General features: G+C 40.1%; 1 protein-coding gene across 1 annotated transcript in view; it reads left to right on the top strand.

Moving 5' to 3' along the window:
• Positions 1-2,264, top strand: part of Ext1 (exostosin glycosyltransferase 1) — a 268,225-nt gene extending 265,961 nt beyond the window's left edge. Inside the window, exon 11 of the mRNA XM_038342313.2 lies at positions 1,701-2,264. Within this exon, the coding sequence (XP_038198241.1) occupies positions 1,701-1,886 (186 nt within the window). The 3' untranslated portion in view covers positions 1,887-2,264. The remainder of the gene's footprint in view (positions 1-1,700) is intronic.
• Positions 2,265-26,255: the final 23,991 nt, after the last annotated feature.

Raw genomic sequence — 26,255 nt, 5'->3', positions numbered from 1 at the left:
CAACACACATGTAGGGAGCTACTGCCTTAAAGACTGTCTCCTCTAGCGGGAACTCAGTCAGTTATCCTAATCCTTTGCCTTTCTGGGACTGGTGAAGGTGATTTCTCTCAGCATAGATGCTAGAAACCAGAACCTTCCTTCTGCTCTGTCTAGCCTCCAGCAGATAACTGCAACTTCCTTGGACCGGCTGTGACTTGGGGAGCCCCTCCACCTTGTTGCTGGGAGGCTCCGAAGTGCTTCCTGGAAACACTTCATAAGCCGTGTTTTCATACTCCGCTGCTCAGAGCTAACTTGACATTTGTATTTATCACGTTGTTTTCAAGCATGTTGATACTTGTGATTCTAAAGTGACTCTGAGTGCTTCTTTCTCTAGAAGGCACTTTTCATTAAAGTATGTTTCTAAATACACATACGCGCGCTCACACACACGTACTAAACAGTTGCTTATTTATGTTTATGGTGTGTGTGTATGTATGCGTTTTATCCCGTAATTGAACAACTTTTTTCTTTGTTCACAAAACATACTTGTAAAATAAAATCTTTATTTGTTCTCTTTAAATTTTCAGCACATCATTTGGGATTTTTCTCTTAGTCAGTACCAATCATTTATGTGGTCTAAATATATGTGACCAGCTCTAGGGGCAACATAATTAAAAGGATGGTAGCCATTTTTTTTAACTTCAATAACTTTTTTTCTGAGTGAGCACCTGATGTTTAGAACAATAATCTTAGGGGTTTAGTGGCATTGAAAAGACAATTGTTAGGTTATGAGCAGAATTTTAGGATTTTCGTGTTCAGTCATGCTTTGTAGGCATAGACTGTGTGTCGTTGTATCTGAGACCCTCAAGGGAGCGTGGGTTCTTGTGTGTAGTACAGCACTACCCCGAGTCCAGTGTAAGAGCTTCATTTTGTTCTTCGGTTAGACATACGTCTTCTTAACAAGCCATTCGATGGGAATTTAGTAAAGGTGGAAAGTTAGATGCATAGGAGTGAACCCAGAGTGGGGCTTCTATCAATTCATATCTTCACATCAACCATGCTAACAAACGGGACTTAGAGGGCTGGAGAGATGTCTCCGTCGTTGAGACTGCTGCTTCCCTTGCACAGGACCGGAGGTCAGTTCTGGCATCTGTGTCAGATGACTTAGATAGAGCCTAGTGTCACTCCATCTCCACGGCATCTCATTCTGTCTTCTGGCTTCCAAGGGCACCCATACACACACACACACACACACACACACACACACACACACACAGTCTCACACACGCAAATAAAAATAAGTTTGTGCTTTAAAAAGTTTCATGAAAGGATCTAGAAAACTATCTTAGAAGCAGTGAGTTCATTGTGAGTCCTACCATCCAGCTCCAGAGACAAAAAGGAATGAGCCGTTTAGTGACCATAGTAGTTGAGGGTCCGTTGGTAAAGATCCATCATTCATTCACATGGGCATTAGTCAGCTCAGAAAACTTCAGAGGATTAGGTATGTTTGGACATCGGTAAAGTTGCCACATCTCAAGACCACTTCAGTCAGAGGTAAGTCAGTGTGCCTGAGCCGTGCCTTCTGCCAGCTCTGCGGATGGACAAGCGTGGCAGCCAGGCCCCACATTCTGCTTCTGGCCTGTACGGAGATCCAGCCTATGGTGCCTGCACCGCACTGTGTCCTATCTCACTGGCTCCCTTGTTTGTCTCCCTCTCTACAGACTTCCCGGGCTTCCCGCTGGGCTGACCCTGACCACTTTGCCCAGCGACAGAGCTGCATGAACACGTTTGCCAGCTGGTTTGGCTACATGCCGCTGATCCACTCTCAGATGAGGCTAGACCCGGTCCTCTTTAAAGACCAGGTCTCCATTCTGAGGAAGAAATACAGAGACATTGAACGGCTTTGAGGGATCCCACTGCGTGGGGGAGGGGAAGAAGATGGGACTGAGTCCAGCTGCTCTCTCTTCCCAGTGCAGATCCGTTCATCGAGAGAGCCAGACTGTGCCAAGTATCAAAAAAATTAAAAAAACAAAAAAAACAAAAAAACCTTAGATGAACACAATGACAAGAGTAACAAAGGCCAGTGAGAACTCAGCTGGAATCCTGATCCTGGGACTGCTCCACACTGCTCCATTCACCTCACTGGCTTCTGTGTCCCACGACTAGGTTGTGTACAGTTTAATTATGGAACATTAAATAATTATTTTTGAAATGATTGCTATGCAGGTTTAAACTTTTTTAATGATCAAAACTATTAAAAACCAGAGTTCTTTCTTTAATCAAAATTGTGTTGGTTGTGAATGTTTCCAAGCTGCTGCTCCCTTCGCTCCGGACATCCATTGCCCCAGGTCCCCCTGCCTTCCATGCAAGTGACAGACACAGATGTCATGGGGAGCACAATCAGTTTATTGGACATAGTGTCAGCAGAAAACTGGGCATACACTAAGACAGGGTCATAATCTAATTTTACCAGTGCAAATTGTTTTTTCAGTTTCGATGCTCCAGATCCCCCTTGGTCTCTAAAATATTGCTGCGTGAGAGAAAGTATTGACTCCAGGTAGGCAGTCCTAACTAAAAGCTTTTTGTCAGAGATGCTATAAAGCATGATAATCTTTTTACGTGGGAGTGGGGGGGGATTAGTACCGAGCAAACCCTAGTAGATTTCAGAATTGCACAAGGCACCAAACAACCCACCAGCATGTTGGTGGTGGAAATATCTCCCACAGCTGAAACCCAATACTTCCTAATGGTTGACATGTATGTTCAACCACTCACCCAGATAGCAGGTGATCTGGGGAACCCTAGGCCGGGGGCGGGGGATGAGTTCATATTATTTATAAGACAAGCAAGCGGTTTACTGTTTGTGAAAACGTCAAGTTGCAAAATCTTCTGTTGAGAAAAAAGTGATTGTGTGTAACTCCACATCATTTAACAGGAGGATTCTGGGAAGTCACTGAGGATGTTCCTTGCCATTGAACTCTTATCCCCATTTCGGGTAAGCATTGTTTTAAAGCAAAAATTTGGCAATCAAATTAATCATAACCAGAAACAAATGTGTGAAGACTTCTTTGGATTTTGAAACATGAGAGGAAATTTAGTTGTGCTTCTTGTTAAAAAAAACAAACAAACAAACAAACAATACTTTGACCCCCACAAACGCGGTCTTCAGTTTGTGATGGTGGAGCATTAAGAACACACACACATACAATGCCACGAAGCATGGAGGCTTCTGGCATTAAAAGTCTGCTTCTACTTGAAAGAGCCCAAACAAGATGAGGTGTAGCTAGATGATTAGGGAACTACAGAGTAATCCACGAGCACTTGTTTCATTTTCCTCCGTGAACCCTCCAACGTTTCATGCATTCACTTCCAGTTTCTTCTTAGAAACGTTCATCCAAGCTATGCATCTGGCCAAGGTCAGTACACACCAGATATATCCAGTGGCCTCAAATTCATCCTTTCTTTGTAGACATCTGGGAGAGGAAGGAACCAGCCTATTATCTTGGAGGCGATGCTGTACACTAGAATGGATGTAGGTGTTTGCTGAGGTCCTGCGCAGTGACTCCATTGCCTGCCCAGCCACAGAGCAGGGACCAGAGCCATGTTGTGAGCAGTGCATTGGCTCGGAAGTTCACTCAGTCAAAGGGGACTTTTCTGCAACTTGGTGGCCCACAAACACCTCTGTACACATCTCTCTCATCCTGTGTGACCCATCCTTAACCTTCTTTCAAACATGGGGCATCCCTTAAGTAGATGTAACATATCTTTCAGTATTTCTCCATTATATAATTCCAAGGTTCACAGTGCTTATTATATTTGTGTCTGTCAATGAAATGCTCCCCAGTTACTTCCTATGACCTGCAATTCTTAGCATGTTAAAGGGTGAACAATGAATCACATTTGCATATTTGTATTTAAAGTGGGGGATTTTTCAGAACGGCAGTATGACTCCTGTCTTTCTCCTTTCCAAACATGGATATAACATTTTGTTCAGCCAACACAAGCTAACTTGAAACCGAAGTTGTCGCCTTGGCTCGCAAAGCAGCGTCCCTAATTGTACCAGTCACTCCCATGAGTGGATTCGGGGAACTGCCTTTCCAGGTGTACCTGTGGCAATGCTCACAGGGCACACCGTCCCCACAAAGTAACATGTGCGGTAATTACAATCGAGAACAGGGACTGACACACTTTTCATCCCCTTTAAGTCTCCACGGTTGCGTTTTTATGTCATTCTTCTGAGTAATTCTCTCTGGGATGCCAGCTAGCATGTTCTTCTCTCATTTGGAAGCTACAGCTGGGAATTGAACAATGCTAAGCAAATCAGTGAGGCCCAACAGCAAGATGTAATTTTAATTCTCCGAGGAAAGAGTTGTAGATTGCATGCATTGCAGCAAGTTGACAAATCACGGGGCATTGCTGTAGGATGTCAGGAGTTATCTCTCAGCTGGCTTTAATGATAACCAGGGGTCCCTAAGTGGGCCAACATGTGTTGAGTTGGTGAGATGCCAAGGGCAGAGAGTATAGCACAAGCCATCTAATTGAATTGCATGAAGAAATTCCATAGAGGACTCAGCCACTTAACGATATTCACACATTTTCCCCAACCCTACATTAGCACCTGTGTTCTTCCACATACGTGTTTTAAAAATTGACTGTGTTTATATGAAAAGACTTAGCTAGACATCAAGGTTTACATGTACATTATGTATTTAGCATATCACTTTTGTTGGCAATGATAAAAATGACCCAAAGTTGAGACTGTAGAGAAAAATTCATGCAATAATCCTTGTAGTCATGTCACAAACCACAACACAGCGAGGCGGTTGTACCAAGGCATGTGGGCCTGTGTCTCAGAGGTGATGCCGCCGAAGAAAGGAAAATCTCGTACCTGGATTCTAATGTGCATTACAGTTTAACTTCTTCTTCCAAATGGTGCTCAGCGAAGGATCAATCCCAGCGGAGTCCTTCAGTTTCCCTTTTGAAAATGATTTTTGCTTTTCATTACAGTAGGCTATGTTAGCCTTTATTTTTGGTGGTTCTCAAATTCCTGGTGACTTGACGGAATATTGTGCCGGTGGCCTTTCATAAAGGCTGCTGAACTTTAATTTAATCAGGGGTGAGATGAGTGATGTGAGCAGACCTATGTACTATATTAAAAAAATAGGGTGCTTGATTCAACAATTAATGAATGTTGACTCAGACTCGTTGAAAGATGGAGAGAAGGCAGAAAGACTCATCCAGGTAGAAGCTGAATGAGACTCATGCTCGACAAGATGAGATATGAATGCTAGTCCCAGAGCGAGCTTCCTCCACCTGGAAATACCAAGTGTTCCTAGGGGGTCTCTGAAAGCCCCAACTTTAAGGGTATCAGCTCTTGCTATGAACTCTCAGATAAAACTGTTCCCACCTTCTAATCATTGCTACCGTTGGCATATAGCCAGTGCATTGGTTCTGTAGTTCTTAAATTTACTTGCCTGTTTTCCACTTATGACGACTACAGACGAGGGCTTTGAAATGCTTCTGCCATTGTTGACTAGGTGCAACCAACCAAGTCCTTTTATTGCCACCAGCTTTTCTCTTTTTCAATCTTGATGGGAATAAAGTTGGTCTGGGTTAAATTCTCAGCAAATAAACATGAACGTTGAACTGCATTCAACTCCTCTCACTTAGTATTTGGAATTTGTCACGTGGAGATGAAATTATTTCTAGACTCAAAGTTTCTAGTTTAAAAGAGGTGAGGTGGGACGGAGCATCCTAAGAGGGTTCTACCCCATCAATTCGGTAATAAAATCCAGAAGCTCTGGATAGAAGGTCTGTTGATTTTGATAGTGAAGGTGATTTCTGTCTGGAAGCCATCTCTCTTCTTTGTTCTTTATCCAAAACAAAATATGCTGTTTTACTTTACTTGGCTGGAACAATAGTTGTCAGTATCTTAGAGTACCAATATTATCTATACCAAGAGCATGGATGACATGCCCCAAATGGCCCTTCTGTCCCCTACCCCTCAAACATAGGTGGGAAGGCAACCATGAGCAAGCTGAACCCTGGGGAAGGCAATCTCACCCTGGTTTAAAACCGAGTCAAGGTAGCCTCTGAGTCACGCTATTTTCGTAATGATTTGCCTTTCAGGCCTCAAAGGTCATTTGATTTCTGCCATAGTGTTCTGTTCTACAGGGACACATTTCTCTCATTTCAGTTGTAATTATTCCTAAAATTATGGTCATGCAAATGACCTGATTACCATGTAATGAACTTGTATATTAATGCTGCAGAAAAAAATGTATAGCGTTTGTTGAGGGTTAGAAAAAAAAAGACATGGAAACGCGAACTATTTTAGAGGACAAATTGTAACAAAAACATAACCCTTATTTTGTATACAGTGCACACTTGGGACAGTTTCTAATATGTTGCCAATGTTTTTGTAGTGTCAACACAGGTCTTTTCTGGAGTGTTTTCCCCCTTTGTTACAGAGTTTTAATGATTTAATGCAATCGAGTCCTAAAGTGCGCGAGAGAGTGCAAGAAATTTCAAAGCCATAGATCTTGATTTACTTCACTGACCTGTGTAACTTTTTGTCTGGGTTTTGCCATCCAAGATAGATTGTTTTATAGAGTGCCACCAAAGACTTTTTCCTTCAGATTTATAGAAGAAAAAAAAAAGAAATTATTAATAAATGACATGACTTTTCATCTGTGTGGTTCTCGTTCCTTCTTTTCTCTTGGGCGCAGAAGGATTCTGGTTCCAGAAAGAAGGGATGTTTTGGGAACCCTAAAGCTTCCGTGAGGGTTCTGGGGAAGTCAGGCAGATGAGGTTCTATTGAGTATGCTGGGTGGAGGCCTGACTCTCACAGCCTGGCTGCAGCCCAGCACCCCATAACAGCCATCTTCCAGGCCAGATGCAGCTGGTACTGTTGGAAGCCTGCCAGAATGAATGTGGTGGTGAGCCCAGTTCACAGCGTTCCTCTACATGGATGCTGGGACAAAGTGGCAGGGATGGGCCCCCGAGCATCTGGAGCTTGACAGCTGTGGCTATTACCCCCCTTGGTTCCAACTACTGCCTGGAGCTCATGAATTACTGGCTGGCAAATTATTTATTAGACTGGCATTTCTCAAAAGGTTTTATAAATGGCTCCAGGTGTGCCGCGGCTACCATGCAGGGCCACGGCAGTGAGGCTGGGTGGTGGTAATGAACCCCTTTCGTGTGCTCCTTTCTCTTTTCCTCTCACCATCCTTTTCACCCCAGTGGTATGTCCTACCCGTCTCTGCTGCTCTTCTCCCTTTTGCATTTGCATATTTTTGTGGGAAGATATAAGTCACCAACTTCACATATTTGCAATAGAGAAGAAAAGGCAGATTACATTTGGGAGTATTGATTTATGACATCCACCAAAGTTTGTGTTATGTGTTTCAGTTATCCTTTAAGTGTGACAAAATAGGTGTGTGTGCGTGTGTGTGTACAACTACCATATATATGTACAGATAACGTGTATATATATGTATGTATATATATCACTTTGTGAAGTTAGGATGTGGCTGGAGAAGGCAATTGTAAGACACATCAGTGTTAGTTTAGAAATGGCTGTGCCCCTTCCTGAGTTCCAAACTTACCAAATCTGGCCCCAGAATATGACTAAGCATAGACTCATCCCCCAGTTGTAGGACAAATGAGAAGGCCAGCTGGATGAGTTCCTTTTAAATGTGGTCCCAGCCCACCACACAGATGTTTCAGTGAGAGCCATGGCTTGCAGAAGTACCTTGAGCAAATTACAGATTACAGATGGAGCTGCTTTATGGTCCGAGCAGCTCCACTAAGTCCACCGGTGAGAGGATGGGAAGTTATTTGTGGATACTGAGTCATCCTCCGCTGGCCTTCCCCGACTCCGAGCCATCTCTCTGGCTTGCAGAACTCAAGGCATTGCAAGAAGGAGTTAAGCAACGTACCTGCTCTTCTAGATGCAACTATGCTCCGCTGGATATAGAAAAGATCCAGCAATCCTCACCTGGCTCAGCAGATCCAACACTTGGCCAGTTTCTAACCTCATACATATTAACTGTCCAAGCATTCTGGCTAAAAACATCCTTTGGTACACACATACCTAAACTAGAATCTTGACTTTTTCTCTGTAGATCTATAACTTCATTAAAATTCCTCGAACGTTCTATGCCTTGGTTTCTTCATTTTAGTATCACTATATACCTCATAAAGTTCTCACAAGGACATGAATTAATAAGTATAAAGTTATTTAAATATAGCACCTAGTATAAGCAGTATGTAATTCTCACCTATTATTAATAATCAGGATTTTGCCAAAAGAACTTATGTTTAACTCTTTTCCTTGACCTATAAGGAAAAAACTATCTTAATGTTTAGGATTTTATAAACATTGAACCCTGGTCTTTCTCATGTCATGGACACCTCTTGTTTTCCATTAGGATTGTGTTTTCGTGCTTACCCAAATGAAGTCATCACAGCATTCAGGAATAAGCCATCCATCAGCAGAAATTATGCTAAGCTGCATTTTTATTTTCTGGCTGAACTTCGCAGAGGGGCTCTGTTTTGCGTTCTCGGTGGAATATGTTTGAGGTAGCTCAGGACTTAAATGAAGCTTGGGTGTTAATCCTTATTGTTTTTCCTTTCCTGGTGGTTTAAATTGTGTGAAAGAAGATATAATTCTTGTCAACCTGTAAATTATTTGCCAAGTTTTGAATTTCTATTCCAAACGGAACATAAATAACCTGATTTTCTTGGCCAGATTTAATATAAAACTGGCCAAAATGTGTCTCTAATCAGACAGGAACGGACTGTCCTATGTTAGAGTAGAAAAATGTCAAGTAGGAAAAATGAAACTCTGAGACTTTAACTATTCCCCGCAGATTCATATATACATGTTGTTCTACAACACACTTTTATAAATAAAATACAAATGTGAATGCCTGCATAATACTCCATTATGCAGTTATTCCATACGTGCCATATTTTAACCCAACTTTTAACAATTAGAAGCGCAGCTGTTTTATCATTTCTGACCAGATGTGTTTAATAGGTTGAGCCAATGCTGTGGTAAATATTTCTAGATATAAATCTTTGTTCATATCTGTGTCCATTCTTTCAGGGTAATTCATAGACTGTGATGTTGACATTTAAAACATTATAAACGTTTTAAAGGATTTTGCAGAAGAGTTACAGGTCATTTCAATAGAGCATATTGGAAGAAAAGGTAAACTTACCTAATAGAAAGACATAGTATTGAGGGAGGAAATGTGTATTTATACATATATAATATATATATATTATACATACATATGAAATTAGCTTATTAATTTTGCTTGGCCACTAAGTTGTCAGATTGATGAGTCAATGATGTGATGCTGAGCCACAATGGCTAAGCACCTATGGTTTGAACTTTATGAAAACTCTGCATCAAAATATTATATCATAATTATGTTTGACTATTAAAAATATAAAATCCTTGTTTTAACAGCTGAGTAATATTCCATTGTGTAAATGTACCATATTTTCTGTATCCATTCTTCGATTGAGGGACATCTAGGTTGTTTCTAGTTCCTGGCTATTACAAATTAAGTTGCTATGAACATAGTTGAGCAAATGCTCTTGTGGTATGATTGAGCATTGTTTGGATGTATGCCCAAGAGTGGTATTTATGAGTCTTGAGGTAGATCGATACTCAATTTTATGAGAAACTGCTATATTGATTTCCAAAGTTGGCTGTACAAGTTTGCACTCCCACCAGCAATGGAGGAGTGTTCCTCTTGCTCCATATCCTCTCCAGCATAAGCTGTCGTTTGTGTTTTTGATCCTAGCCCTTCTGAAGGAAATTTGAAGGCAAATGGATGGAACTAGAAAAATATCATCCTGAGTGAGGTAACCCAGACCGAGAAAGACAAATGTGGTATGTACTCACTCATAAATAGATATTAAATATAGACGATATACAGTTATAATCCATAGACCCAAAGAGGCTACATAACAAGAAGGGCACAAGAGGGGACACATGGGTCTTCCCAGGAAGGGAAACAGAGGAGGACTCCTAGCTAGACTGGGGTCTGATGAGCATGGGAACTTGTGGGGATTGGGTTCTGGGTGGATGGAGAAAGAGAGTGCTGAGAGAGATGACTGGAAATGGGGGCTTTACAGAGTGTGGTGGAAGCCTGATGCAAGGGAAACTTCCAGTACTCTACAAGGATGACCACAGTTAAGATTCCTGACAGCAGTGGTGGATAGCCTGAACTGCCATCCCCTGTGATCAGATTGGTGACTTTTCTGGTTGTCATCAAAGAGCCTTCATCCAGAGACTCGGGGAGGCAGATTCAGAGACCCACAGTCAAACATTGGGCCAAGTCTGGGGAGTCCTACTGAGGGAGGAGGGATTGTAGGAATTGGGGGGGGCAGGGACATCTGAGGAAAACCCACAGAAATGGCTAGCCTAGCTAATGGGAAATCACAGAGTCTGAACCAACAGCCAGGGAGCCTGCATGTGACAGATGTAGGCCCTCTGCATAGAGGTGACAGTTGTGTAGCTTTGTCTATTTGTGAGACTCCTGGTAATGGGAACAGGGGCTGTCCCTGGTGCTTTGTCTGGCTATTGGGAACCTATTCCTCATGCTAGGTTGCTCTGCCCAGTCTGAATACAAGGGGAGGTGCTCGGTCTTATGGCAACTTCATTTACTATGCTTTGCTGATGCCCATGGGAGGCCTGCCTCTTTCTAAGTGAATACAGAGGAAGTGTAGATTGATGGAGGGGTGCAAGGGTGGTGGGGCAGGAAGTGAGAGGAGAGGAGGGAGGGGAGGTTGTGGTCGGGATGTTAAATAAATAAATTTAATTTAAAATATACGGAAGTTCAACCTTATACTTGAGTCGTAGAAAATGAATAACTAGCTGGTGCTTTCCTGCAAGCTTTGTTCTTCCTGGCAAGCTCTTACAGTGCCGAAAGGTGAGGTACACACTACCAGAGGAGAAAAGGAATCATTGACATCCCCCAGCTGTGAACCTTGCTATAAAAACAACCTGCCTGATTTTAAAAAGTCCACTTGTGAAATAGTGGCATGCGTGCTGTGGGACTAACTAACAACTTTTTTAAAGATTGCATTTAAGTCCCACTTCATGAGAAGGAACCAAAACTCAACAGTGGCAATGATGCTAAGAACCTGTGGCATCCAAGAGAAACCTACTGTTATTGTTCTACTCAGTGGAAACAGCACTGAAATGATTAGTGACTTACTATGTTCATAGATCAGTGCATAACAGCTCTCATCAGAGAAGCTTCTGTTTTCAGTAGATTGCAGTTAACACAGAAAATCCCAACTGGTTAATGTGTAGAGAATAAGAAATTTCAGAATTCTCAGCCCTAAACATGATGTGTATGCCATACTGCTCCCTTGAGGCTCAGGAATCCTTGCTGAAGAGTAAGAAGGAAGAGTGTAAAAGTCAAATGTGGTGGATGACTTCATAGAAACAGTATTTTCCACACATAACAAAAAAGATGCACCTATGAACTCATGGTGGCGGGGGTCAGCCTCGTCAAAAATACCTTTTGCCATAATAGAGACATGGGGATTTAGAAAATATTAGTAAAGAATGTGAAGGCATGAATGAAAATAATAAAATGGAAACATATAGAATCATATGAGGAGGGAATTCCAATGAGTACTGGAATTCTCCCACATTTACTTTTCAATTGCTTAAAATACCCCTGACCACAAAAGGTAGGAGTAAGACAAAAACTGCATTAACATGCTACAAAGAAATAAACAGACCAGTTGAAGGTTGGGGGCTACATCCATAGTTAAACATTCTGTTGCTAGAACAACACAAGTCATGCTCACACCCTAGACCAAAACATTCTGTCGGCAAACCACTACCTGCGTGGAATATAATGTTATCTTCTTAAGGGAACTGGAACTTAGTTGGATTCTTAACTTTTGTTTGAGGTAGAAACAGACCTACTTCTTTATTCTTGAAATACAAGGTCTGGCTATTAGCCACACCTGCTGACAATAACCTCGAGAGAGCAGAACTCTCTGATCTAAATCTAGGTGGGATCTTTCTTTGAGGTAGAAGCACAATAACCTTGAGGGACTAGAGGTAAGTTCCAACTTTCTGACCTTTGGTCAGCATGGAAATAGGATCACATTTTTGGGCCTCCACACATGGTAATTATGAAAGCATACACAAAACCTGTACAAGCTAATACTAGACAAAACCCCAGCATGGGGGTAACAAGGTTGGCACAAAGTCCCACTCCTTGTTAAAAAGCTGATGTGGGATTCCCCTCTATATGCTGTGAGTATGTTTTATTACCATTGGTTATTAAAGGAGCTGTCTCGGCCAATGGCTTAGTAGAATAAAGTCAGATGGGAAATCTAAACAGTCATATAGAGAAAAAGTGGGCAGAGTCAAGGAGACACCATGTAGCTGCTAAAGGAGACAGACGCTGAAACTTTACCCAGCCTTGTGGAGATACATAGAATAATAGAAATGGGTTAATTTAAATGTAAGAGTGAGTTAGTAAGAAGCCTGAGTTAATAGGTCAAGCAGTGTTGTAATTAATATAGTATCTGTGTGATTATTTCGGGTCTGGGCAGCTGGGAAACGAACAAGCAGTCTCCGCCTACAAAAAAAAAGCTATTGGCACATGATTACTGGTAGAGAAAATCAGTTTTCTTTAACAGTGTGATGCCTGTCATATTGACCATACTCTAGGATAGGTCCCATCTCTAGGAGTAGTTAGCCAATGCAAACTTAACAATGAGAGAGAGGGAGGGGTTGAATAGGTGGGGGGGAATCTGAATGAAGTTGAGGAGGGAAATAAATATGATAAAAAATATGTTGTATAAAATTCTCAAAAAATAATAAAATATAAAAATTGTGACGTGCACATAGGTAACTTTTTGCACTAGAAGAAAAATAGACCTGCATAATTAAAAAAACAAACAAAAGCACTGACATATCCTCATATAAGGACTAATTGACTGATCTTAGTATTTTTATTGCATGCCAATTTTTTTCCTAGATACTGTGGTAGTTTGGTTGAATATGGTTTATCCCCATAGGCTTGTATATTTGAATACTTGATATCCAGTTTGTGGAACTGTTTGGGAAGGATTGGGAGGTGTGGTCTTATTGGAAGAGTTATGTCAGTGGAGGTGAGCTTTGAGTCTTCAAAAGAAAGCATCCTGCCATCTCCAGCGCACTCTCTGCCTCAGCTTGTGGTGCTAGGTGTGGTCTATTTTTTCTGTTGCTATGCCTTCACTCTACCATCATGGACTTTATAAGCTGAATTAAACATTTTCTTTTGAAAGTTGCCTTCATAATGGTGTTTTATCACAGCAATGGAAAATTATTAATTCCCACACCTTGCCCTTTTTGTTTGATCTTCAGGTTGAAATGGAGATTTAAAGTAGAGCTTTGCCTTTCATGTTTCCACCCTCTTTCTTCTAGAATCATCTAGAACAATTAATTTCGGTAGAAACATTTTAAATATCAACTTTCTTGGAAAGCAAGCATCTCTTCTTTACTGATAGCATACTATTTTCCGTTAAGAAGACCTTCCTATCTTTTCTTTCAGATTCTCTGATTTAGACAATCATTACCCTACCTTTCATCCTGACTCCAGGAGAGCTGTATGTCCTCTCAATCCAGTGAGAGCCATCCTAGGTCATCAGATAACATGATGAAGAAGAAAGTCCCTGCTTTAACATTCTGTTCACAGTAACAGTTTAGCCAGACTATAAGAAGCACAGGAAGCAGTTAGTATATATTTGGGAAGACTTTACAAGAAATACATATTGAAATGAGATCCAAAGATATAGCTAAGAATGCATGTAGAAGAAATAACAAAATTGAATGTCATGATACATCAAATAGACCTAATATATACATACATACATATATACAATAGTGTTTGTATATACATACATGTGTATATAATAGTATATTTACATGTATATGTATATATATTGCACCCAAACACCAAATATACACTATACTTAGCAGCTCATGGATCCTCTAAAACAGATCACATCTCTTGGCGGCATAAAACAAATTTAGAAAAACTGAAATAGTTCCATGTATCTTTTCTGACCTCAATATAATAGAGCTTAAAATCAATAGCAAACAAATGTCTAGTAATTACACAAACTTATGGATATTAAATAACTTATTCATAAATGGGGCAATGGGTCAAAGAAGGAATCAAAAGAGAAATAAAATTCCTGGAATTAAATAAAACCACAACACAACAACACCTCTGCAAAATATTAAAAGTAGTCCCAAGAAGGAAATTTAGAGCTCTAAACAAATATGCTTTTAAGAACTTAGAAAAAGCAGAAACAATTGCCTCAATAATGGAACTCAAAATTTTGGAAAAAAGAAGATCAAACCAAATGTAAACTAAATAGACAGGAATAAATAACAAAAATCATAGCAGAAATTCATGACATTGACTCCAAGAAAACAATGCAAAGAACCAACAAATCTAAAGGCTTGTTCTTTGGAAAGATAAGTCAACAGATCTTTGCCCAATTAAACACAACAAAGAAAGAGAGGACCCAATTTCACAGAACCAGAGATGCATGAGAAGTATAAAACAGACACCAAAGAAATCCAGAATGTTGTAAAGGAATACTTTAAAGACCCACTCTCCCTTAAATTAGAAAACCTAAAAGAAATAAATGGATTTCCTGACTCATCCAAACCAACAAAGTTAAACCAAGAAGAGACCAACTACTTCAACTGACTCATAAGAAATAAGAGGATCAAAACAGTGATTAAAAAAAGTCTTCCAACGAAAAAGTCAAAGCCCAGATGGACTCAAAGCCGAATCCTACCAGACCCTTCAAAGAAGATCTACAACCAGTACTTCTTAAACTATCAAAAGAAAAAAGAAAGCTGAGAAAAAAGAATCAGAAAAAGCACTTGCAATACTTCTACAAAGCCAGTTTCATGCTCTTACCAAAACAGGTAAAGATACAACATAGAAAAAAACTACAGGCCAATATCCCTGATGAACATGGATGCAAAACTCCTTAATAAAACGCATGCAACCCAAATACAGACATAGATCAAAAAGGATAGCAATTACAATACATCTTTTTTATAAACAGTGTTATCTCAAGAGTGAGTGATTGCACACATTGCACATGTGAGTGATTGGAACCCTAGAAGCAAAGAATAAAGTGAAGGAGGAAAAGAATATATTGGAGAATTCCCAAGAAACTTTCAAATGCTAATGAAAGACACCGAGCCACAAATCTAAGAAATTCAATGGTCTCCAAACAGAATAAAAATAGAGAAAACTGTACCAAGATGCAAAATGGTCAAGCAAGGAAAGGCAAAAGGAAAAGGTGCATACTGTAACAACATTTCTTTTCTTATTTATTTTTATTTTTTCAAATAATCTTTTCATTTTATATACCAACCCCATTTTCCACTCTCTCTCCTCCTGCTGCTGCCACCACATCCCTCCCATCCACTCCTCAGAGAGGGTAAGATAGGTTGAGCAAGGTATCCTTTCATAGGGAATGGGCTCTCAAAAGCCAGTTCATGCACTAGGGATAAATCCTGGTCCCACTGACGGTGGCTCCACAGACACCCTAATCCACACAACTGCCACCCACATACAGCAGGGCCTAGTTTGGTCCTATGCAGGTTCCCCCACTGTCAGTATGGAGTCAGTGATCACCCACTAACTCAGAGCATCTCTTAAAAACATTTCTTAAAATGATAGTTAAATAATTTCAGACATTATTTTCTGGGAAACTTGATCTCCTACAGAAATGAACTAAGCAATTTATCAATGCAAAAGAGAGGCCATCACTACAAATCCTCAGAATTGTTTTTTAATGTCAGTGAGGGAGTATGTGTGCATGATGTGTTTGGGTCAGCACGAATGTGGAGGCCAAAAGACAACTTTGTGGCATCCTCCACCTTTATGTATGTTTTAGAGATCAAACTTCGGGTGCCAGGTTCGTGTGGTAAACACTTTTACCTACTTTGTCATCTCAAGATCCCAAATCCTCAGATATTAAAGGACTAAGAATATATTATTAATGTTTTTGCTAATAAATTTAATAAGTTAAAGCACAAATTTTTCTATAAAGGGACACAGAAAATTTGAGTGGCCTCATAGTTCTATTTAAAATTTGAACTTCCAGCAAAGATCTTTGCTTAAGAAAAATAGACATAAATATTATCAATAATGAATTATATTAAATACTCAAGAATGATATATTAGTGTCATATAAACTCTTCCAGAAAACAGGGAAAAATTCCAATATAATCTACAAACTGAGCACAATAAATAAAACCTAACAAAGATACGACAAGAAAATTACATGCTGATATTCCTCATAATATAGACACAAAAATCTTTTAAATACAATTATAGCAACATATAAAGAGAATAACTATTAAAGTTTTATCTTTTGCATCTCCCAGGTCCCCAGGGTTGTATTACTAGGGGCAGTAGAGTCGTCTTTGTCAGGTAGGGTCTCACTTTAGGTCATGGGAGATTTACTCTTGAAGAGGTGATAGGGTCTCTCTCCCTCTCTCTTCCTCCCCCTTTCCCCTTATTGCTCAATAGACATGAGGTGAGCATTTGTGATCTATCCCATGTGAAGATTTGCCACAGACCTCAATTAATGAGTGCCTGGACTCTCTCCACCTAGGAGCAAAGGTAAGCCTTTCTCTTAAAAATTGGTTATGCCAGATACTTTGCCATAATGGCTGGAAACTAACTAATACAAGACATCATGACCTGGGATGCAAGGTTGATTAAAAACTAGAAAGCTAGAAGATAATGTTACACTTCCAACAATGTGAGCATGAATGTGTCCATCTGGACAGACACTGGGAATCATCAATAAAATGCAATATTTGTCTTGCTTTCATTTCAGTTGCTGTGATGAAATATGAATGTATGCATTCTGCTTACTCTCCTGCTAAGCTTTATTTATCCAGTTTTACACACACACACACACACACACACACACACACAAACACACACACTCGAGTAGTGGTCCTAGTCTTCTCACGTCAATTAACTTATTAAGATAATTTCCCATAGACATGCTCATCACCCAAACCAATGTAGATAATTCCTCAATGAGATACCCTTTCCGGATGACATTAAATTGTGTTGAATTGGCAATTAAAGTTAGCCCAGTGTAGATAATACCTCATTGAACTTCTTTCCAGGTTATTTTAGATTGTGTCAAGTTGACAAAGTTAACTATCATGGAAGCCAATTGTGATAAAAACAAATTCTCAAGAAAACAGAAGCAGAGGGACCCTCCCTTAACCTGATAAAGGGTATCTACAAAACCTCTATAGTTAACATCATATTGGGTGATATTCATGACTATCTTCTAAGATCAAAACAAATTATACTCTGTCTAACTTCAATTAATCATTATATTATGAGTTCTACCAACACAATAAGAATAAAAAATAGTTATAAGTATTATAAAGGAAGAAGTAAAATCATTTAACTGTGTTTATAAAACTCAAGTAGTCTATCAAAACTAATAGAAATAAGTCAATAAATAAATGGGTAGATATACAAGGTCAGCATACCAGAATTCACACATTTTAAAAGATTGAAGTCTATCTCCCTGAACTTGAAAGAAGCAAACTTTCTTTTGTTAGGGCAAAACAAAAGAATTTAAATTCACTACAAGTAATAGGATAAAAATGAATTAAAATGAGAATCTCTATTACAGTGGTGTGCCATCATACCCAACAACACAAATGAACATATTTGAAACTTATCTTCGTTGGGGTTACTATGGCCATGATAAAGCACCATTACCAAAAGCAAGTTGGGGAGGAAAGGGTTTATTTGTCTTACTCTTCCACATCACTGTTCATCACTGGAAGAAGGCAGGACAGAAATGCAGGCAGAGCAGGGACCTGGAGGGAGGAGCTGATACAGAAGCCATGAAGTGGTCCTACTTACTGGTTTACTCCTCATGGCTTGTTCAGCCTGCTTTCTTAGAGAATCCATGACCATAAACCCCAGCATGGCACTACTCACAACAGGCTTGACCCTTTCTCATTAATCACTAATTAAGAAAATACCCTACAGGCTTGAGTACAGCCCAATGTTATGAAGGCATTTTCTCAATTGAGGTTCCCTCCTCTCTGATGACTTCAGCCTGTATCAAGTGGACATAAAAACTATCCAAAATAAAAATGGAAAGTAAAAACTGTAGGTTTCATGGGAAGTTGTTCCTTGTCCAAAGACAGCATTCAGAAAATCTTCTCATGAGGCTTTCTAATAGGAAAAAAACCTAAGACAATAGAAATAAGAATAGTAGCCTAGGTAGGTACGAAGGTGAGAAATATTGGAGTAGCAAAATGAGAGAATTGCTGGAGGCATTGGAAGCCTATATTAAGACTGGAAAGTATTTATACGGGTCTATAACTGTCAAAATTAGACTTATCCACTTAAAAGTGGACATTTAATTTTTATTTTTTTACTTTGATTTACATTTTTGAGTGTATGTGTGTGTGTGTGTGAGAGAGAGAGAATTTGTGTTTGTATAAGTGTATATGTGTGTGTGTGTGTGTGTGTGTGTGTGTGTGTGTGTGTGTGTAGGCGAGAGATTAACCTTGGGTTACTGTAGGAACTCCTTCAGCTAGTAGCCTATAAAATACCAGCCCACTTGGTTGTGGCCTCTTAGATTACAAATGCCAACGTAAAGTGCACGCTTACTCTCTCTCTCTCTCTCCCGGTTTCTGGATTCGGTTCCTGTTCCCCATTTGTGCAGAGGCCTGTGATCTGTGAGTCTACCCCAAAATAAATAACCTTTTATTATATGCAGTTCTGAGCTAGTGTGGGATTATTCTGTAACTTCCATCTTCACTGGGTGTTATGATCAGGTGCTGTCTACCATGGTTTTTGAAACTGGGTCTCTTTCTGGCCTGGAACTCTGGGAGTCTGCCTGTGTCCACCTCTCTAGTGCTGGGATTACATGTGTGTGCCATAATGCCCTCTGAAGGGATCAAATTTAAGCCCTCATGCTTGCAAGGCCCTTTGTGGAACGAGCTCTCTCCCCAGTCCTGTACTTTAACCCAAAATGTGCTCAGAATGTGCAAATTTACTAGCAAGGAACTCCATATGGTTTTAAATAGTTAGCATAAGATGTGATGAATTCAACCCCGAATAACAATCAAGTTCCAAAATACAAGCCAGTGGGAAACCAACGCTTAGAGGGAGTGGGTACACTATAGAGGGGTATTTGGAACTTAGGACTTCAAGATTCATAATAAACATATAACAATTGATTTGTAATTTTGGGGGCAGCCTCAAGCTCCATTTAGCTTCAATCACTATTCTGGATTCTGGCCACAGGTACTCAAAACCACCTGGACACAATATTTGAGACATGGTGAAAGTGTTTATTGAATTCCCTGAAGGTCATCCATGTGCCACTAGGATTCTACTGATAGCAAAGTAAGAAATGCTTCCCTAAACCACAAAAGAAATAGAAAATTAGAGAAGAATCACATAAGGCAGCCATGTTTCTTATATAATCCCGCTAAGAATTGGATTTCGATTTTGTGAGAGAATTCCGTGCTTCATATCTACTAAATATAGGCACGTCAAAGCCAGTCAGGCTTCTGGGAGTTTTTACTATACAATCTTGTGGGACTGCTCAATGGAAATGAAAAATTATCAATTATTTGTGATTCTTAAATAAGACTGAGTTCATTATCCTGAGGATTCTAACTGGAAAAATGCACCCACTTGTAAATCCATATACCCTTTACTCAAAATATCTACTGTGTTGAAGTTACCAAAAATACAATTCATGCCACTGAACCAGTTGGTAGGAACAATTGTCTCACTGCCCATGGTACTTAAAACTTATTTTTTGAGGCTGGAGAGATGGATCAGTGGTGGAGTGTACATGTTGGCCTTACAAAGGATCCAGGTTGAGTTCTTAGCAGACACACTGTGGTTCAAAACCATTTGTAACTCCAGTTACAGGGAAGCCAACACCTTCTTCTAACTTCTGAGGGTGCCAGACATGGTACACATAGATACGTGAAGGCAAAGAGCTCCCACACATAAAATAAATAGGTCTAAAATAATTTTAAAATGGCTCTGAAGATGGGAGACGAGGTGAGGTTATGGGGTGGTGGAAAATATCTATACACATATAGCTCCAGTTGTCTTTGAACTCACCATGCCCCTGAAGCTGACCTTGAACTTTCAGTTCTCTTGCTGCTGCCTCTCAAGTGCTGGGATTATAAATCTGTCGCCATACCCAGCTCTATATTTTGCATTTTTGACAGCTATGGTAAGTCCTCTTTATGCTGGAACTAATAATTTGTCTTATTTTTCTATGATCTCAAACCCTTGACCCTGTCTCTGCTTAGAGCATCTGTGAAATGTACATCTGACCTGGTTTTTCCTGTTAATACCTATGATATCCTCCATTTCCTTAGGTGAGGAAGAGCACATTCAGATTTTCAGTGAATGTCATCTATATGGCCAATCTGTTTTCAAGTCTTTTGAAGAAAGAACTCTCTTTAAAGTCAGCGATATATCTCAGAGTTGTGCATGCTTCTTCCTTTTCACACCCTATCTCCTTATTATAGCTTCCAGATATTGGCAGGAACAAATTCCCTCAGCTATTTTTTGCAGAACATTGTCTAAATACTTTATTTTAGGGACCCCCTTTTCCCTCACCCATCAACTCCCAGCGTCTGTAAAAATAAAGCATGAAACTCCTTAAAGGCAATGAATCTGCCGCCTATTACTGAGTCTTTAATTATAGAAACAACTGTTCTCGTGCTATTTAGATGGATTCCTTAGTCATTTCTGCACCAATGTTTCTATCTGCTCTCAAAATGACCACCCCACGGCTAAGAACTTTTTTTTTTGAGTTAGTGTGGTCACAGATCACCTTGAAGTATCATATCACCTAGCTGCCCTCCTCATGGTAGGCCATGGCTCTTGCATGGGCACAGGGGTTGCCTTGTTCTGTTGTGAATACTCTGTCGTACTCTTGAATGGTAAGGCCACATGTCTACGGGATGTTATGGCTTCTCTTGAGAAATGAGCCAATATATAAGGTGAATAAGGCCAAAGAGAAAGAAAATGGAAACATATCTGTAAATCCCAGGGAGGGAAGAGTCACAGTCTATCCCTCTCTTTCCTGGCCAATGGCTCTTAAGGATGAATGTGTATCAATAGCAATAAAGGAGCTTAAAATACACTGGATTAATAAAAACTTTTTAAAATTTATTTGTTGTGTCTTTCCCATCACACATCTCCATCCCATTCATTTTCCATCCCTTCATGACTTCCCTCTGCCTTTGAAAGCTCCCACAAAAAATAAAATAAAATTTAAGAGAAAAAAAAGAGAAGAAAAATAGAAAAAAGGAAAAAGGAAAAATCAGTCTTGTCATGGAAGCCATAGTGTGACACTGAGTCATGCAGCAAACCCTTTTATTCATATATCTTTACTTTATGTGTTCATAGCAAAGAGTCATCGGTCTGGTAGGAGGCCTCTGGTTTCAGCTAACACTATCGATGCTGAGCCCTCACCGGTTCTTCTCTTGGTTATCCTGTTGTTGCCCTGTGTCATGGAGGTCCTCCATCTTTGGATCTGCAGGACAGGTACCTTCACGTGCTCCAAAAGATCATAGATGGAGTGGATGTAGGGGTGGGCCAACTCATAACCTTGGTTCTGGGCCTGGGTAGTGGCAAGGTTGGTCAACCTGCCAGCTCTCCCCTGTCTTCACCACCAAGTGAGCTCTTCACCATTGCCCTGGCTAGTTCTCCTTTTGCAGTAATGAGCAAGGGTGGGGCCAGTTCTCCTACTTTTTTTCTCAAGGTTGGTTCTCCCACACTTACACCTTCAGAGTTAGCTCTACTGTGTTGGCCAGGCATGGTGTAGGGGCTACTCTCCCGAGTGTTGGAACTGATGAGGGTCAAGAACAGCGCTCCCTCTCTTAAGACTTCAGGGCCAGCTCTTCCACCTGCCTTCCTCAGACATTGATGCTTGTAGGGGAGCATCTTTTTCCCACAAGATAGATGAGTAATGGGGACAGCTCTTCCCAGCTCACAACTTCGGGGCTGGCTCACCCACACCTCCGTCGACAGGATTAATATACTGGATCTTTAACACTTTTATTCAATAATTTTATTCTTTGAATATTTCATAAATGTGCACAGTGTGACTTGGGCATTTCCATCTCCCACTCCGTTTAGGCTTTCACAAATTTAGTTCTCTCTCAAACTCATGTCTCCTCCCTTTTATGAACCACTCAGTCCCGTTAGTGCTGCTCCTATGTGCACTTCGTGAGCTCATCCACTGAGCAGCATCTCACTAGGTAGTTAGGAACGTTGGAAGGCAGAGCAATGGCAACAGCCTGTCTTGTTTGCAGTGTGTCTGGAGACTTGCGGATCAATAGCTCCTAGAGACGTAACCTATTTGTGGCATCTTGATTTCCATTTAATAATCCATCTCTTCTAGGAACAACAGTGTTCATCTAGTCAGGAAACCTCTGCTCAAACTCCTGTTTTAAAACAAGGTTATATTTTAACTTAAAAACTGTGGTGTTTCATACATCCTTTTATAAATCTCTAGTTTTGGTGCACCTCCCCCTTAATCTCTTCTTTCCTGACCCCTGCCATAGCTCTACCTAAAGCTTTAGCTCACAGTATCCTTCCTACCCCCACTCCCAAGTTTTTCATGTTACACATATCTTTTTTGGTTATATGCTTTACTTGGTTGCAAGGGCACAGGTTCCCATGTAGTTTCTTCACAAACCCTTTATTTGCTTTACCCTCCTTTACCGTGCTGCTTCTCCATCCTCCTCATCTTTCTCCAGCTTTCTTCCTCTGTTAATCCACCTTGTTACTTTCATTTTACCCACATCTTACAATCCCCCTTCCCTAAGTTTATTCCCGTTCTGGGCAACACTTCCCGTTCTTCTAGTTCTTATTCCTGATAGGCAACCATTCCCCAGACCTTCAGTTCCTGGCCCACACCTCTTTCTCTCTCCCAATCTCCTACTACCCTCAGGTAAGCAATCTAAACTTTCAGCACCAGCCCATTTTTTGACTCAGTGAGGTAATCGCAGATGTACAGTCCCAGAGCAGAAACAAAAACAACACAAAAATCTAAGCTATGTCTCCTCCATAATTCATATGGATTTCTAAGCCCACATAGAGAGTATGATTCAATAAGCATGAAATATATTCTATCATCTGAATATTTTTAAATATGGCCAGACATTTATGATACACAGCTATATTTAGAATTATGGAATCATGGATGTCTTTCAGAATTTGATTGGATTACTTGCTAAAGGAGAACCACCCCACACATTCCGGCTTCTTAATAAAACGCCTTAGATGTGGTAACTTATAAATAACATAAATCTGTTACTCACAGATCTAAAGTCCAGGAAGTATAAGAAAAAGATGTCATCTGTTTCGGTGTACAGAGGGGACCTGTTCCTCTTGGACTGTGCCTTCCATGTACCCTAATATGACAGAACTGGCAAATAAGGTCCCTCAAACCTGTTTTTGCTTCTCTTTGATTGTTTTTACAACATTTTGGGTTTTTTTGCTATTTTTAATTGTTTTATTGAGCTTTATATTTTTTCCACTCCTCTCTCTTCCTCTCTCTTTCCCTTCTATCCTCTCCCATGATCCCCACATTCCCAATTTACTCAGAAGATCTTGTCTTTTTTTAATTCCCATATAGATTAGATTTTTGGGGTATTAGAATTATATTCTTTCTTCTTTCCTTTCCTTCCTCCAAATCCTTCCACGCACCCATTTTCTCCTTCCTTAATTCATGGCTTCTTTTCCTTTCATTGTTTGTTCACATACACAATTTTTTTCTTTTTACTTATTTTTTTACTCAGTGTATTAATACTATCTGCTCAGTCTAACGTTACCTGTATGTATGTGATCTGAGAGCAGATCTTAGGATAGCCAATCTGGGGGCTCTTCTACAGGGAAGACTACTTCTCTCACTCTCAGAATTGCAAATTATCTGCAGTTCTACATATTGGGTTGAGGCCCCTTGAGGTTTCCTCCTTCCATGTTAGCATGTTCCTCATTGTTCAGTCTTGTTTAGACAGGCATGTTGATGGGGCTTCATGCATGTACGCTTTCTGATATTTTTCAGGGATGATCGCATGGCAAACTTTTTTTTCCCTCTGGCTCTTACACTCTTTCTACCTCTTCTTCCAAAATTATTCCTGAGCCCTAAGTGTAGGCATTGTGTTGTAGATATATCCGTTGGAACTGGTCATCGTGTTAGTTCTTGTTCTCTGCATCTTGATAGTTGTGTTTTTCTTTAATGCTCCCCATCTGTTGCACAGAGAACAAGAGAAGGTAGCAACCAACAGAACTCCTCATCCACGATGACTCAACAACGGCCAACAATGCGTGATAACCCTAAGGGTGCAATAGTGGTGTGTGTACTTGGTGGTAACCAACAAATCTATAATTGGACTATAAGCTCATTCGAGAGGAGGAAAATCATGTGTGATTCTGGAAAGCTAGCCAAGTTCCTAACCCAGCATATTTCCTAACTGTAGTCTAAATATCTACCCTCAAATTTGTTTGTAAGAGCACTGCTCCCAATCTTCAGAGTGGAGCTCTCCAACCTAACCATTTTCCAAAGCCCTACCTCTTAACACTATCACAATGAGTTCAGTTTCAATGTACAGAATTTGTGGGGGTAAAAATATGTATATTGCAGCAAATGCATATAGAAAAATTATATGCTTTTTCTCAATAAGGAAGCTTGACCACATCTCTGTTACTTAGAAACACTCGATAGTTTACTTACAAGATTGAATCCCAACTCCTACACATACCTGTTACATTTCTCACGATCTTACCTTGATTCCTCTGTGTGTGCTTTTGAATTTCCCTTCGTTTTCTTTTCTTCTTACCTGCACGTATTTCAGTTCTGGTTATGAATACATTTGCTTCTGCACCTTCTGTTGCTTGGAATCTCATCTCTTATTTCCCCACACTTACTCCTTCAAAGTGAACCTAGCCATACTTTCTCCAGAATTTCTATGTCTTTCTCCCTAGCTACCTTTCCAGGACACGTTGCCTTGCCTTTACCTGTTCTACCATATGTCTGTGGATGCTGCTCTCAGATCCTTTAAGATCACGCTAGAGGGGGCTGGAGAGATGGCTCAGAGGTTAAGAGCATTGCCTGCTCTTCCCAAGGTCCTGAGTTCAAGTCCCAGCAACCACATGGTGGCTCACAACCATCTGTAATGGGGTCTGGTGCCCTCTTCTGGCCTGCAGGCATACATGCAGACAGAATATTGTATACATAATAAATAAATAAATATTTAAAAAAAGATCACGCTAGAGCATTTGGTTTAGGGAGCTTTCTGCTCAAGATGAGATGTGCAAGGCTAAAAATGTATTAGTTATTTTTATAATTCAGTGATCAGACAGTGTTTATTCTATACCTAGCACTGAAAGGGCGTTTGTTAACTGACAAGCTTAGAGGAATTCTAAAGCCTTGGAATGTTCCATCCAGATAGATCTGGTTAAATATGCCCTCTGCAATAGAGAAACAGAGTAGTCATGTATCTGAGAGACACATGTTAATGAAACTGACCTTTTGAGCCTAGAGAGAGCACACTGTCTTGCCAATCAGAATAGCTAGTCTATGCTTCTTTTGTTTTCATTACTTATCCCCAGCTTCAGTAAAACGTATTTTAGCAGATTTCCCCTTGTGTATGCTTTTCTATCTAGGGCTGTAGTCTAGGGTAGAAGGTTAAAATGAAATTGCCTTCTCATGTTTTCTGACTAGTGGTTCCCCTTCCCATGCTCATATTTAGAAATCTGGTGTTGTTTGTTTTATTTTTTGGGGATTTTTAGAAGAAGGCTTCTGTTATAGTAGAGATTCATAATTTCACTAGTCATTTCAATTATTCATACTTACCCATTTAAAAGTTACTGTGAAATGCATGTCAGCAAGGTCGAACATCTGCTACCCAACTGAGGGATTATTCCTTTTGAAAAAAACACTTAAGTTACAAAAATCAATAAGAATGACTATAAAGTCTTTTTTTTTTACCATCTATCAAAGTACTATTATACATTTACACACAGACATATTCACACTCACACGTGCATATACAAGCCCATGCACAAGGATTGGATCTGTCTATAAAAGTAAATACTTTCTCACGGAGACACTAATGCTTTATGCTAATGCAGACGAGTTCTGATGCTCCAGCTGACATAAAT

Source organism: Arvicola amphibius, chromosome 9 (assembly GCF_903992535.2).
Source record: "Arvicola amphibius chromosome 9, mArvAmp1.2, whole genome shotgun sequence".
NCBI lineage: Eukaryota > Metazoa > Chordata > Mammalia > Rodentia > Cricetidae > Arvicola > Arvicola amphibius.
Note: the sequence above shows the minus strand (reverse complement) of the source record. Positions and strands in the feature narration are given on the sequence as shown.